The 15306-nt window shown below is 43.4% G+C and overlaps 1 protein-coding gene across 4 annotated transcripts; it reads left to right on the forward strand.

The window, feature by feature from the left end:
• Positions 1-851: 851 nt before the first annotated feature.
• On the forward strand, positions 852-15087 carry LOC100766798 (fas apoptotic inhibitory molecule 1). Of its 4 annotated transcripts, XM_027414255.2 has the most exons (6): positions 879-1018; positions 2734-2842; positions 6338-6470; positions 6762-6990; positions 12577-12626; positions 14624-15087. In XM_027414255.2, the coding sequence occupies exons 3-6, from the start codon at positions 6360-6362 to the stop codon at positions 14771-14773; spliced, it is 540 nt and encodes a 179-aa protein (XP_027270056.1). In that variant the 5' UTR covers positions 879-1018; positions 2734-2842; positions 6338-6359; the 3' UTR covers positions 14774-15087. The 4 variants fall into 4 exon arrangements, with proteins under 4 accessions (XP_035299780.1, XP_027270060.1, XP_027270056.1 ...); XM_035443889.1 differs by lacking the exon at positions 2734-2842 and having other exon boundaries at positions 852-1018; positions 14560-14661; XM_027414259.2 differs by lacking the exon at positions 2734-2842 and having other exon boundaries at positions 855-1018.
• Positions 15088-15306: the final 219 nt, after the last annotated feature.

Consider the following 15306-nt stretch of genomic DNA (forward strand, 5'->3'; position numbering starts at 1 on the left):
GTTGTGTATGTGTACACATATTATATACATCTTTTTAATGATTTATTTATTATGTATACAGTGTTATGCCTGCATGTATGCCTGCACACCAGATCTCACTATAGATGACTGTGATCCACCATGTAGTTGCTGGGAATTTAACTCAGGATCTCTGGAAGAGGAGCCAATGTTCTTAACCTCTAAGCCATCTCTCCAGCCCCTATTATGTACACCTTTTTAAAAAAAATAAAAAATAAATCAGTAGCAGACCTCTGTAAGTTCGAGACAAGCCTGGTCTACAGAGTAGGTTCCAGGACAGCCAGGGCTGCACAGGTAACCCAGGATCATGATAGCTAAGTGCCCTGTCTTTGAGCTCTATCCCACCCGCCAAGATCTGTCTGTCAGGAAGTGAATTCAAGCGTCTCACAATCGGAAGGAGTGTGAAACTTCCCTACAACAGGGATATGAGGCCAGCAAAAATTTCGGCAGCCAAACATCATCTACGGTTGCTCAGAGATGAACACAAAGTGTTCCAGAGGCTGGACTCTTCCACCTAAAATGATCGTATTGCAGGGAATGGAAGGCCAGCTGAACCGTGGGAACAAAGGATGTCAGCAGAGGCGCTGCCGAACCAGGAGGTGCATATTCTTTCTCCCTGTGGATACAAGCAGAAGGCTGCTGTAACACCACAGTATCCTTTAAGAGGCTACCATCCGCGAGTCCTCCGGGCCGCTGCGGCGCACACCAGGGCACACAGCAGGAGCGGGATTGGCTCGGGCTCGGAGGGTAGGCGGGGCCTCTGGATGCGGACACCGGGAATTGGCTTGCGCGCGGTAGGTGGGCGGAGCCTCTGGATGGGGGGGGCTCCTCGCACTCGCGCAGGCTCAGTCGGGCAGTGGGTGTGGGTCTCGCTGAGCCCGGAGGGCAGTGGGAGCCTGAGGTCCCGGCATGTTGTTGCGGGAGCCCGGCGGGCGCGGCCGCGGGAGGTAGCTGCTGACTGCGCCGCGGGATCAGGAGCCGGTGGCGGAGCGCCGGGCAGGTGAGCGCGGAAGGCGACGCTGGAGGCTCGGGCGGGCGCTTCCTGCTCGGCTCGGCCGCGTGGGCTCCGAGATTCGCGGTGCCCAGGCCTCGGGCGGCAGACTACGAGCCGCGGTGGGCTCAGGGCAGGAGGCCCGGGAGAGAGCGGGTGCGGGCTGGCCCGGCCGGTCGGTGCGGACGCCCCGCAGCTGCGGACCCTCCAGTGCCTCGGCGCAGCGTTCGCGGCGCGATCCGGGGCTCTCCGGCTTCGGACCGGTCACAATCCGGGTGCAGCAGCAGACGCATCCCTCGCGGCCTTGGCCGAAATACCCTGGGGAGATGTGAACGGAACCCTTGCGCCTCCCGGGGTTGCGGAAGGCCGAGCTAACTAACCCTGCTGTAGGTACTCGGTGGACGGGAGCTCTTGGGAGCAGCCCGCTGCAGCATCCGTGCTGGCTCTGACTAGTTCCTCCGTGCAGGTTGGCATTGGGGGTAACATTTATTTCTGAACCGCTCTAGTACTGCAGTACGCTCAACCCGAGTTGCTTAATGCAGGAACCTGTTATCTTACAGCGGCCAGAGTGGGATTCTATAGTCTCTTCCTAGAATTCTGTAGTTTATCTCTTACAAAGTCTGACTTGGAAACCTGTCTCAGGTATGGAATGAATTGGTTCATTGAAACCCAGAGAAATCACACTCCGCTCAAGGTGGGACAGGCAACGTGAGTTGTTTTGCTGTTTAACCGATCTAATGTGGCATTTAATCTGTCACCTGTAACAGCGTGTAAACACTGTACGAAAAGCCTCAGCATTGCAACCGATGCTCATTGTGGTCAGTGTTAGTTGCTGCCTGGTGAAGTCATCATAATTAAATTAGTACCCTTTCTGAATCACTGAATGGATATTTGGAAATATAATTTTCTAGTAAAAATCATCTCCACGGAGTCAAGTACTTGGTAGGTCGTTAGTCATTTGGGGATTGTTGGCTGCTTTGTAAGCAGACCTGTGCAGGTCATGATGTGGCATGGTCAGAACAGAGACATGGAACAAAGTGGAAGTCGAAGGGTTCAATATGAATTATATTGATCACAGCCAGAGTGATTTAAGAAAAAGAAAAAAACAAAACGGTTGGGCCAAGAGAGCAACCCCAATGACACTTTAAAGCGCTGAACTTGAAATGAAATGTGTAAGATCAGAGGCCACAAGACTGATGGAACTTCTGTTTAAAAAAACCCTTGTAGTACAACCCAAAGGCAGGACCCTGCAGAGTTGTTTTGAACCTGTTCTTAAACACTGAATGAGATTTCTTGAGGAGGATTACACTTCCAGATGGGATCTTGTGGAAAAATTTTGTTACACCCTGTGCACTCTACGGCCTTGTTGGAAAGTAACAGATGTTAAGAACCTAGGAATAGCAGTGGTGGTGTCACTTAAAGGGGTGTCTTGTTACTCTGATTTCCCCACAATGAGGGAGAGAGTCTAGACAAGGTGAGCTCATTGGGTTTTGTTGTGGCTTTTCGATTGGGAGGTTGTATGGCTGGGTCGTGGCAAGGTTTATCAGGGGAAGCACTTTTAAAAGTCCCTCTCTCCTGGAAAATGCCACAGGAATCGATGCTTCACAGCCTTTCAGAAGCCACAAATGCTATTAAAAGGTTTTTACAGCTTTTTATAAAGGAGTTTTAAGTCTTTGGGGGCTGGAGAAATGACAAGTGGTTAAGAGGGCCTGCTGTTACTGCAGAAGACCAGAGTTCCAGAGGCACAACCACCTGTAACTGCAGGATCAGGAGATCTGCATCCTCTTAGGGCCTCCATGGACACCTGTACCCACTACCTCCATGTGACTTAAGGTAAATTCTTTTGGAAAGCCTATGCATCACCTACCTTCCTCCAACACAAAGGCCGAGGATGTCTCATCAAGTGCTGAAGGCCTACGATGGAGATCTCCTTGCTTTGCTATAACCTACCTTCCTGGTGTTACCATCAGTGTAACTGAAAAAGGGCGCTCACACACACACACACACACACACACACACACACACACACACACACACACACACCACAAACATTTCAAAATAATAAGAAAAAATTAAGTCTTTTGCTTAAAAACAGCGGATAGCATGGGAAGAGTGAAATGCTGCTAATTCTCACTAAGCCAGCCAGCCTTTCTCTTATTTGACCCTACCTATCGAAAAAAAAAAAAAAAACAAAAAAACACATAGAAATTAGTTTTGTATTGATTTGTGGATTTTTTTTTTGTGTTTTGCCAATTTGATATACACAAACATAAATAGAATTTGTCAGGTAGTTGCTTACTCTGGCCATTTTATATAATTTCTCCTAAGGTACACTCCAAATTATTGGAGAATGAAACCACTAATTTTTTTCCCCCATGGATTTTGTAGACCGAGTTTTTCTATCTAGCCTTGGCTGTCCTAGAACTCACTTTGTAGACCAGGTTGGCCTCAAACTCACCAAGACTACCTGCCTCACCAAGACTACCTGCCTCTATCTCCCAAGTGCTGGGATTAAAGTTGTACACCTCCCCCAGCAGGCCTAAAATTACTAATTTCTAAATATCTATGAATAATTGTTACATGTATGAATGTCCATTGATAGTTTAGAATGGTTTTTAAAGATAAAATTTAATCTTGGTATTTAACTTCCCTTTCAACTCACTGTGGAAGACTCACTGTCTTTTTTTGCGGGTGGGGGAGGGGGGAGGGGGGGTCGAGACAGGCTTTCTCTGTGGCTTTGGAGGCTGTCCTGGAACTAGCTCTTGTAGACCAGGCTGGTTTCGAACTCACAGAGATCCACCTGCCTCTGCCTCCCAAGTACTAGAATCAAAGGCGTTCACATCGCACCCATGACCCCCCATGACCCAGTATCTTTTATATTTGGATTGGCACTCAGGATCTTGAAGAAGGCATCAGACCCTCCTAGTGCTGGAGTTACAGGTGGTTGTGAGCTGCCTGACATGGGTGGTAGAACAGAACTAGTGTTCTCTGAAAGAGCAGCACATGTTGTTAGTCACTGAGCCATCTCTCTAGCTCCCATGCCTTATTTTGTGCATCTTAGTGATATTTTATAACCCAAAATACAGGTTTGAGTGGTGAATTTCCTCAGACACTCTAAAGAGTATATAGCAAAGTCTGAGTGACATTCTCTGATTTATGGAGAATGCCTCCAGCGGTTATATTACGCTACTGGGTGTGTTCCATTGCTAAGCATAGAAACCTTTCTTCTCTGACATCTTTGAAAAGCAGTTTGTGGCTCCTGACTTCTCCCAGCAGGAGGGGTTGACAGTCTTCCACTGTTAGAAAGGGAGAATGTCTTTGGACACCCCAGGGGGAAAGCACTCATTGAGGGTGGTATTACAACTGGAGTAGGCCTTGGGAGCAAAACACAGCCAAAGTTATAATAGCTTTGCAGGAGTGGGCTCATGTGCATCTCCTGTGCATGTTAGCATACATGTGCTTCTGGGTAGTTATTTAGCACTGCAGCCTTCTGCACATGATGTTTGCTGCATACGTAAGCGTAGATGCACTTCTGGCCTGTGAAACTTAACACTGAAGCAGTGCCTTCATTGCCTGGCACGGGTCTCTGCTTCTAGTTGAGATTCTGCTAGTGAACGGAATGAGTCCTGTAGCTGTGGATTTACTGGCTTAAGTAAGGGAGTGAGTAAACTTTGCTCCCACACAACAGGCCAGCATATCCCTAGCTACTTCACGCCAATTCACAATTTCTTTGGTGGAAACTGATTTAATTTATGTGCTGGCCTTCTAAACTATACTCTAAAGATTGGATTTTAACTCGAACCCTGAATATTGATGTAGCTATTGTGTTTGCTTTGGAGTTTTACATATTCACTGGGTAATGCTGTTTATCTTAACATTTGCTGTGCTCCCTGAAGCACTGTCTCAAACCCATGGGGCTTCCTGCGCTCCAGGCTGAGACACCTGGGAGTAGGAGGGTGCCTTAGGCGCCTGAAGCTCCAATATGATGTAATATTCAAGATAAACTAGAGTTTATTCTCCCCCCCTGTTTTAATAAACTATTTTTAAGAAATTATAAATGCTTGACACAGGAAGGTGGAATTGGCTGATTTGCGTGCTCAAACTCTCTGAAAACAAAAGACTGCCCCGGAACATGCAGGCAATGTTTTAAAAACCCTTTTGTTAGCTGTCTTTGTTGCTTCCAACCTCTTTCTGCTGCATTTCTGCTTTTCTCTTTCCTGGCTGCTAATGGGATTGCAGACTGTGTTGCTAACCATGGCATCTGGAGATGACAGTCCTATCTTTGACGATGATGAAAGGTAAATTCCTTGTTTTGCAATAAAACTGGCCTTTGGAAGTTCCCTGGGGTTGTCAGGATAGGTCTGGAGAATTCTATGTCTGTTGGAGACACACGGTCTGTGTCATTGCAGAATTCAGGCTCTGCTTTCTGACCTAGAGAAGGGTAGTGAATCACCTGTGTGCATGCGGCCACTGTAAATATAGCATCGTCTTCCACCCATTCATGGCACAGAAGCCTTGGCAATCACTTGAAAATGATTTAGAGCACGCAAAGTAAGATCAAAATGAGCAAAGAAGGAAATACAAAGAGAACAGTGTTGGAGTCTGAGTGGTTTACAGCCTGCTCCTCCTGCCACTTACTGTCATTGTGACCGTGGCTAAAACCTTAGTGGCTCTTCGCTTCCTCTGCAAAGTAAGGGACTGACAGCATCCATCTCATGGAGAGGCTTCTGTGATTTAGTGACTGGTCCACTGAGAGCACTGGCCAGCCCCAGTCATCTGTGACCCCCTTATTGCAATACATACTTCTCAAAGCTAATAATCTGTATCAGTATCAGATTCTTCCATTATAGCTTTGAATAACAAATCGGAATGCCCTTTTTGTTGTTTTTGTTGTTAAAACAAATCCCTAGCCACTGTTTCCAAAAGAATTCTTGTTTGGGATTGATCTGATCTAAGAAAGGAAAAACCACTCATTTCTGGACTTTTTTTGTGGAGATGGTCATAAAATAGAGACTTTTACTGACCTTTCCATGTACTAGACCAGCCTAGCCCAAAGTGCTAGTGGGGATTAACTGTTACAGTCTTAATCTTATTAGTATTAAGGTGACTTTGGGATTATTAGACTAGACCTGTGCATAGTTGTCTCTTGAGAGAAGAGCCAGTGAGAGAGAAAACAGTTACGTGTGCTGTGAGTAGGAAGTCAAGAAATACCACTTTATTATTTTATAACTTTAGGACTTTTGAAAAACTGGTATTTTCATGGGAGAAGGATTAGTTATCCTCTTACTATTTTGGCCCATTTTTAATGGCTTTGTTTTATTCCTTTAGCCCTCTTTATAACCTGGAAAAAATGACAGATCTTGTAGCTGTTTGGGACGTTGCATTAAGTGATGGAGTCCACAAGATTGAATTTGAGCATGGGACCACATCAGGCAAACGAGTTGTGTACGTGGATGGGAAGGTAGGAAAACATGACTTTGTAAAACATGACAACAAAGCTTGGTTTTGTCAATGTAGCTTGTTAATAAGTTTTTTTTCTGACTGGTTATTTTTCATTTATATGGTTATTACAGAATATGCAGACTATAACATCTAACATTTAAACTTAGAATGATTACTGTGTGAAACCTTGCCATGAAATAATAGAAATATAAATAGTATTGCCATTTGGACAGTCTGAATTTTTACATTATTTTAAAAATTGAATACTAATTTTTGTTTGTCTATTAAACTTTTATATATTATCATCTAGGAAGAGATAAGAAAAGAATGGATGTTCAAATTGGTGGGCAAAGAAACCTTCTGTGTTGGAGCTGCGAAAACCAAAGCCACCATAAATATAGATGCTGTCAGTGGTTTTGCTTATGAGTATACCCTGGAAATCGATGGGAAAAGCCTCAAGAAGTACATGGAGAACAGATCAAAGACCACCAACACCTGGGTACTGCACTTGGATGGCCAGGACTTAAGAGTTGTTTTGGGTGAGTTGGGGCTGTTTCTGCAGGACCAGTTGGCCTTTATTATGTCCTGATCCACAGACTTTTGTGGGCATTTTTGTTGTACTTCTTCCTTCCTGCAGAAATGGGTACCCATACAGAACCACTGGGTTTTGTATGTGGTGTCATAATGCCAGGTTTGGTAAGGTTGGATTTGATGATTATATTCCTGCCTTTAAGAAGTAATATTAATGCAGGCACTGGTTGCTTGACATATTCTTCTTATAAATAGAAAGTAGGTAGAAATTAAAGATTCATCACTAGGACAAGCCTTTTCAGCAGGTAATAATGGGAGTAGGGTTGCATTAGATTAGGGTCATCAAAGAGCAGCCAAAAGCAGATTTTTAAGAAGTAACCTTTTCACTACTCTGGTACTCTCATATTACTAAATCAAAAAGGTTTAATAAATCATCTTAATTCATTTATTAAAGATTTATTTGTTACATATACACTGTGCTGCCTGCATGTATACCTGCAGGCCAAAGAGGGCAGTAGATCTCATTACAGATGGTTGTAAGCCACCGTGTGGTTGTTGGGAACTGAACTCAGGACTCTCTGGAAGAACAGCTTGTGCTCTTAATCACTGAGCCATCTCCCCAGCCCCTTAATTCATTTATTTAGGTCGGATTTATTAACTGCCTCTCAAAATAAGATAGTCTGTCTACCAGGTATTGAGGATGCACAGACAAAAGGAACTTTAACCAAACCTGAGTGGGTTACAGTCTAGTTGGGTGCTAGCAAATAGGGCTTCTGTTTGGATTTTTTTTTTTTTTTTGTAAATGAGAAATGTTTATGAACTAATAAATCACATAAAAAAAACTGGAAGTCAGGAATGGTGGCTCATACCTGAAATCCCAGTACTTCAGAGACTGAGACAGGAGAACCAGAAGGTTGAGGCTAATCTGGGCTACAAAGTAAAACTGTCCTTTTAAAAAGAGGGAAAGCAAATAAAAGAACCTAAATTAGTTACTTACTATAAAAAGTCAGTTTGGCTTGTGCTTCCTCTGGCCTGGGTTTTGCTGATTGAATGCCTGTGGATTATAAAATTCCCTCCCATATTTTCTGTAAAGTGGTACCCAAACTAAAGAGTTTTCAGATTTAGGCTTTACTGGATTTTCTCTTTCTCTGGCAAAATCAGCCTACAGTTTGCTAGTGTCTTGAAGCACACGATATTTATTGTTGTCTTTCTCTTTAAGGTTGACAACTATATTAGTCAGGGTTCCCTGGAGTAACAGAACTAATTGAGTGAACATATGTATATGAGACTTACCAGAGTGGCTGATATGCTGTGATCTGGGAATTCCAAATAATGGCGGTCTCACACTGGAGAGGCTGAAAGCCTGGCTTATTCCGTGAATCTGATGCCTTAGTAGTACAGCCTGGCACTGAGGGCCTGGAGGGTTCTTAGAGACCCTACCAGTCTTGAGTCCACAGTGGAAGCATGATGAAGCTGGGTCCTGATACCAGTGAAGGATGACACAGCAGCATCGGGGTAGATGCACTTACCTAGAGCGAAGGCAGCAGACAGAAAGCCAAGGCTTCCTTTTAGCCCTTTTCATCAGGGGCTGCCACTGGGAGGTGCCACCCATGTTTAGCTTGGATCTTCTCACTTCAAATAACTTGATCAAGAACATTACAGATGTGCCCTGTGGCTTACCTTCCGGTTGGCTCCAGATAAGTTGACAACCAGGATTTTAAACAGTACAACAATTATCAGTGCTCAATGCCTAGACCATTCAATCAGCAGCTGTTGCCAAATTGTAATACTTGGATTCTTTCATTATTTACTTCCTGTCTGGGTGTTTGTCTAACTAAAAACTCCCAGTCACCCTTTGGGTTGCAGAGACCTACATTTCACGTAGGAAATGCAGGGTAACTTTCGTATTTCCTCTAGTCTCCAGCCTTCAAACTACTGAGTTGTTTTCAGTTTTAAATCATTGTTAATACAAAGATAGAAACAATTGGCTTCACTTCGGTACATTGCAATTATCACTTTCATCAGTGCTTACAATGCCCCTTTTGGGGAGAGGGGAATTTGTGTATGTGTGTGTTTGAGACTGGGTCTTGCTCCGTCTCTGCTGGTCTGGTGTTCACTATCACCCAGGCTGGTTTTAAACTTTTGTTAATACTTCTACCTCTGCCTCCCAAGTGCTTGGAATACAGATATGAGCCACAAAACTGTACTGTTTTGAACCACTCAGAGAGTCCTCGTTAGGGTCGTTCCTGAGTCCCTTTAACATATTCCTCGTGGGCTTTGGCTGCTTCCTTCAGATATGGCATAACAGGATGATCTGAGCTGTTTGAATATTTTTGCCTTGACTTGAGTATTGTATAAAAATGTATTTCAAGAGCATACTTTGACCAAGTACTGAGTATTCTTTCACCATTTCCCACTTTTCAGTGAGCAGAATAAGGAAATTAGGTGGGTAGATGGTTGGGTGAGTGAGTGAGTGGGTGGGTGGATGAATGGATGGAGAGATAGATGATAGGTAGGTAGGTAGATAGATGGATGGGTGATAGCTATAAAAGAGAACAAGGGGATGATAACAGAGAAGGAAGAAGGAAAGCAGAAGGGAGACAGACCTTTTCTGTTTTGTTTTTGTTTTTTTGTCGTTGTTGTTTTTTTGTTTGTTTGTTTGTTTTTGAGATTGGGGTCTCTGTGTAGCTCTGGCTCTCCTGGAACTTAGTGTACAGTCCAGGCTAGACTTGAACTCACAGATCTGCCTGCCTCTGAAAAATCTTTTCTTTAAGGTGTCTTCTGAGTTCATATTGATACTTGCAGGTCAAGTTGAGGAGTATAGGTTTTACTTAATCTTAACTAACACCCGTATATCTCCTTTATTTCTGCACTTAGAATCTTCCTTCTCAAAGACGCACAGCATAATAGAATTACAATATCACACAACTACTTATTTGCTTTTGCCAAATTGCAGACATGTATAATAATTTAATAATACGGTGAGTTCAAGACCAGCCTGGTCTACAGAGAGAGTTCCAGGACAACCAGAGCTACACAGAGAAACCCTGTCTTGAAAAACAAAATCAAAAATTGAGATTTTCTTATTTTATGTGTGTGGTATTTTGTTTGCATGTATATCTATGCTCCACATGCTTGCAGTGCTGCAGGGATCAGAAGAGGGCAATGGATCCCCTGGAACTGGAGGCACAGTTGTTAGCTACAATATAGTTGCCAGGAATATACAGCTCCTCTGGAAGAGAGTTCAGTGCTTGTAACCACTGAGCCATCTCTCCAGCCCCTCCCTTCATTCTTTAAGAAGGCACTCTAGGGTTGTTTCCCAGCCTTCTCCAGTGTGGCCACCTGGGCTGACTTTCATAGGCACTAGGTCAGCCAGTTGCTACTGGCAACTCCCAGTTTCAACTTGTTCCTTGAAATACATCTTTCAGGGATTATTCCTGTGGTCAAGGGGTTAAACATTTCTTGGCTTCTAAGCTGAGTTGCTATTTTTGTTAAATACAGCAAAATCATTTCCCCTCAGAATTTATGAAGGCCTTATTCTCATATTTTATTCTTATATTCTATTTTTTGCTGCTTTAAAAGAATTTTGTGTCTATGTGACTTTTTTTTTTTTCTTACTGGAGCTTTTAATAATTTGTGTCACCCATCTTTCTGAATGTCACCATGATGTGGTAGGGATGTAGCGACTCATTGCATTCCATCACTTATGAATGGAAATTTTAATTATGAAAGGGTTAGAGCAGTGATTCTCAACCTATGGGTTGTGACCCCCCCTTGGAGGTCAAATATCACATAACCTGGATATCAGATATTTATAACTGATAACAGCAAAATTATTGTTATGAAGTTGCAACAAAATAATTTCATGGTTTGGGGTTAGTACAACATGAGGAACTGTGCTAAAGGGTCGCATCATTAGGAAGGTTAGAGCACTGGGTTAGAGAGTCAATGCATTTGGATATGTGGCCTTTGTTTTTTGTTCTGAATGTTGAGATGGCCTCAAAATGCAGTGCTGGCTCAGCATTATATGACATTGTTTTTTATGACCATGGTCTGTCTGTCTGTCGTTCCTTCCTTTCTTTCTTTCTATCTTTCTTTCTTTCTAAGATTTATTTATTTGTTCATGCCAGAAGAGGGAATCAGATCTCATTGTAGATGGCTGTGAGCCACCATGTGGTTGCTGGGACTTGAACTCAGGACCTCTGGAAGAGCTGCCAGTGCTCTTAACCTCTGAGCCACCTCTTCAGCCCAACCATGGTCTTTCAAATGTGTTCTATTTTTCTTTTATGGTTTTTGGATTAGCCATGTTCCTCAAGGGCATGTCAGCAAGCCCTTCTAGATCATTTAGGTAATCTGAATATGCATGCATGTTCAGTAAACAGACTAATGGCCAGTTCTCAATACCACTGTCACTGATCTGAGCACTGGGTGTCCAGCCACATACGATCAACTAGGTTTCCCCACCTCTGGCCCTGTGTGAATGACATTCAGACTGCCTTTGGGGTGCACCCTGCACATATCTTGAGGCCACCGCTGCCTTCCCCTTGTCACCTTTAACCCACCTTAAAGGCTTCCTATAGATGAATGAAGTGTCCATCTGTCTCAGGAAAGGGAGAAGAGAAGCCCCTTTGGCTTGTGCCACTATAGCAGATGGCCTGCCAGGGTTACACCCACGGCTAGACCCTCAGACATGACCCACGGGCAGACTTGTCCTTGGATTCTGGTTCCCGTGAAAGTCACAAACAGTGTGGCTCCTTGGTGATCAGTCTTCTTCCAGCCACTCTTAGGACACTAATGTCAGGCAGGCAGTATTGGGGACTCCCACCTGGCAGTGAATTATGGAAGCAAACTGCTCCATGAGTTGCTGCAGCAGCACTGTGTTCCCTGTCATTCTGTACTGTAGAGTCCGCAGGTTTGATCTGTTTTTACGTATCATTCAGTTGTTTTCCAAAGTAAACCCACTATAAAATAGGATTACTCTGTCTAACGAGAAACTAAAAACTAAGTTCCTGCTGTCTGCCTTCTACAAACCCCAAGGCATAGGGTCTATATGCCATCATCCAGTTAGCTCTGTCAGTGTAGGAGGCAGAAGTCACCTAGTCACTGATGTTAAATCACATTTCCGATGTTGGTTTAAATTTATTAAACAAGTTTCCTGTGAATAAGGTCCTTGTCATTCCCTCAGTCATTTGTTTCTAACTCCTTTACAAAGATTGTCCTTCAGAATTTGTTTAACAAGATTTGTATCACATTCTGGTGGGACCATGACCTTCTCTTAAAAGATTTCAAAGCCAGGCATGGTGGTACCCTGTGAGTTTGAGGCCAGTCTGATCTTCCGAGCAAATTTTGGAATAGCCAGAGCTACATAGAGAAACCCTCTCCCCAAAACAAATCAAAACAAAACAAAAAAGATTTTAAAAAAACTAGTTTTATCTATAAACATTTCTTCAAATTTTGAGGGTTTCAAAGGTGTTGAAAGTATTGAGTTTTAGAATGTTGGTTACAGTTTAGAAATATAGTGTATCCAACTTTAAAAAAAGAAGTTAACCTTAACTATAGAATTATAACTTTTGAAATTTATATTGCTTTTACAGAAAAAGATACTATGGATGTATGGTGCAATGGTCAAAAAATGGAGACAGCAGTAAGTTCCCATTTATTTATTCCTAGTGTGTGTGAGTAACAGTTCCTCATTCTAGACAAGGGGTGTGGGTGTGGGTGTGGGGAGGATGAAAGCTGTAGAGATAGATGGCTCTGGTCAGTTAAACTGCCAAGCATGCACAAGGACCTGAGTTAGGATCCCCAGTGCCATGTAAAAGTCAGGCATGATCTCTCTCACACAGACACCTGGAGAAATGGCTCAGTGGTTAAGAGCACTTGTTGGGTTCAATTCCCAGCACTGAATGGTAGCTTACAAACATCCATAGCTCTGGTTCTAGGAGATCCAATGCCCTCTTCTGACCGCCACTGGCACCAGGCACACATGTGGTATACAGACATCCATGTAGGCAAAATGTGCAGACACATTTAATTTAAAAGTAATATAAAAACAAAATTTGTTTTGGGTTTTTGAGACAAGGTTTCTTTCTGTTGCGTGGGCTATCCTGGAACTCACTCTAGACCAGGCTGGCCTCAAACTCAGAGATCCACCTGCCTCTGCCTCCTGAGTATTGGGATCAAAGGTGTGTGCCACAATCCCCTGCTTCTCAAAACAATTTTTTAAACGAATCTTAACACAATAAATCAAGGCTAGGGTTGTATCTCAGTAGTAGGGCACTAACCTAGCTAGCTAGCATGTGGCGACCTTCCGTTCCATCCTCACCACTGCAAAAACTGACAATAATAAGAGGTTTTTGGGAATCCTTAATGTATGTCATTTGTACAGAATAATAGTTTTCAGTATAAGTGCATGTGACTTTAAATATTCTTAGTAACTGGCAGGAAGCCACTGTGAAGACAGTCCTCTGTAACCCCGATGCCTGCTTGCAGCTGCAGCAGCAGAGCCATCCAGGCAGCTTCCTTATCGAAGCCTGCCCCACCCCCCAGTCTGTGCACATGCCCAAGACTGCTCCCCTGCTGAGCAGCAACCATTGTTTTCACCCCAGCATCATCACTAAAATGTGTGAAATTGCCCAGAAGCAACTTAAGAGAGATTGTGTTCGAAACCTTTGTCTGGCCCTCTAAAGGCTGCTTCCAAGGCTCAGAACCAAGTGCCCCAGGACAGGCCTGGGTTGGCTTACAGAACACATCCTCCAAAGACCTCCTGCAGGCTGCTCAGAGCTCAGAAAGCGCTTCCTCTGATGCTCCTCTGCTTGTGATGCTTAGCGAGAAATATAATATGAACCCTAAGTATGAGACTCGTATGTAATGTCACCTTTCTAGTAGCAGCACTAAAAGGAAATTTAAGGTAGGCTAATTTTTATGTTTAATTTAAATCAGTATGTCAAAAATGTCATAGAGACATGCATGGGGGAGGGAGGGAGGGAGGGAGGGAGAGAGAGAGAGAGAGAGAGAGAGAGAGAGAGAGAGAGAGAGAGAGAGAGACCCTGCCTCAAACAAAAAGAAAGTCACTAGTACTTCACATTGTTTCATGCTAAGTCTTCTATAGTTCACACTGAAACTGTGTCTCATTCAGAGAGTGTCTGGTAGTCAAGCGTGTGGTATTCAGTGGTCAGTTGGTTACGATGGCTCGTGCTAACCTTACACCTAGAAGAAGTTGGTTTTCCAGTGGGAACCCTTTCATCTTACTGGACAGGCCTTCAGCAAATTATTAAATTTGTTGCTCTTCAGTTTCTGTTTCTATAAAATGAGAATAGTAGTGATCCTTCTGGCAGCTGTTATAAAAGACTGAAATGATGCCCATATGCCGGGAAAGTATAAATAACTGAGCTGCGTCTATTGATGTGCTCACCGGTTTCAGTTGTGAGAACATTGTCTACACTGTGGACACAGAACTTTCTTCTCCTGAAACCCGAGATCCCTCAGGATTTGGGGAATTACAGCCAATCACAGGGCTCTAAACATAACCTTTGCGCTCTGACTTTGAAGAGTTTGACCTTAAGACCATTACTTTTTAGATGATGCTAGTGCCCCGACAGAGAGATTTCTGGACCACTGATGCTTCCTCCCTTGCTGTCCTAGGGCGAGTTTGTAGATGATGGAACTGAAACACACTTCAGTGTTGGGAACCATGACTGTTACATAAAAGCTGTCAGCAGCGGGAAGAGAAGAGAAGGGATTATCCACACACTCATTGTGGATAACAGAGAGATCCCAGAGCTCCCTCAGTGACTGCTGGTTAGTGGGTTCTGAGCTGAAGAGGAGACATCAGGACTTTCTAATGGCTGTGGTAATTAAATGTGTTCACTGTGTACATATTGGTAGATTTAGTCTGCAATGTTTTTATTTTTTGTTACTGGAAACTGTAATATTCCAATGGTCAAGAAAAATGTGGAATCATAAAAATTTATTTTTTAACTACTGTAAAATGTTTCTAATTCAAATAGGAAATAAAATATGGACCAAACCCATTCATATCTCACCACAGTAACCTTGACTGTAGTAAACACTGTCAAATAAAATGGTGCTGTTGGATGTGTCCCACAGTGGGTTGTTTTCACTCTCTCTCGCATGCGCAGATGCATTCATATATATATATGAATGAATGAAGCAATTGGTTCATAATGATGCAGTTGATGTAACCAGAGAAAACAAACATTTTCTGCCTAAAAACATGAAAAAAATCCTATAATGTCATGTCAGAATTTAATTTAGGTGCCAGAGAGATGGCTTAGCAGTTAGGAGTGTATGCTGCTGCTCTTGCA

This window comes from Cricetulus griseus, chromosome 4 (genome assembly GCF_003668045.3).
Source record: "Cricetulus griseus strain 17A/GY chromosome 4, alternate assembly CriGri-PICRH-1.0, whole genome shotgun sequence".
NCBI lineage: Eukaryota > Metazoa > Chordata > Mammalia > Rodentia > Cricetidae > Cricetulus > Cricetulus griseus.

Bases quoted from the DNA above. Each gene is read 5' to 3' on its own strand.
- LOC100766798 (XM_035443890.1), top strand. From the start codon at position 5,264: ATGGCATCTGGAGATGACAGTCCTATCTTTGACGATGATGAAAG. The intron at 5,308-6,337 runs GTAAATTCCTTG...TTATTCCTTTAG, and splicing joins ATCTTTGACGATGATGAAAG to CCCTCTTTATAACCTGGAAA. The intron at 6,991-12,576 runs GTGAGTTGGGGC...TTGCTTTTACAG, and splicing joins GGACTTAAGAGTTGTTTTGG to AAAAAGATACTATGGATGTA.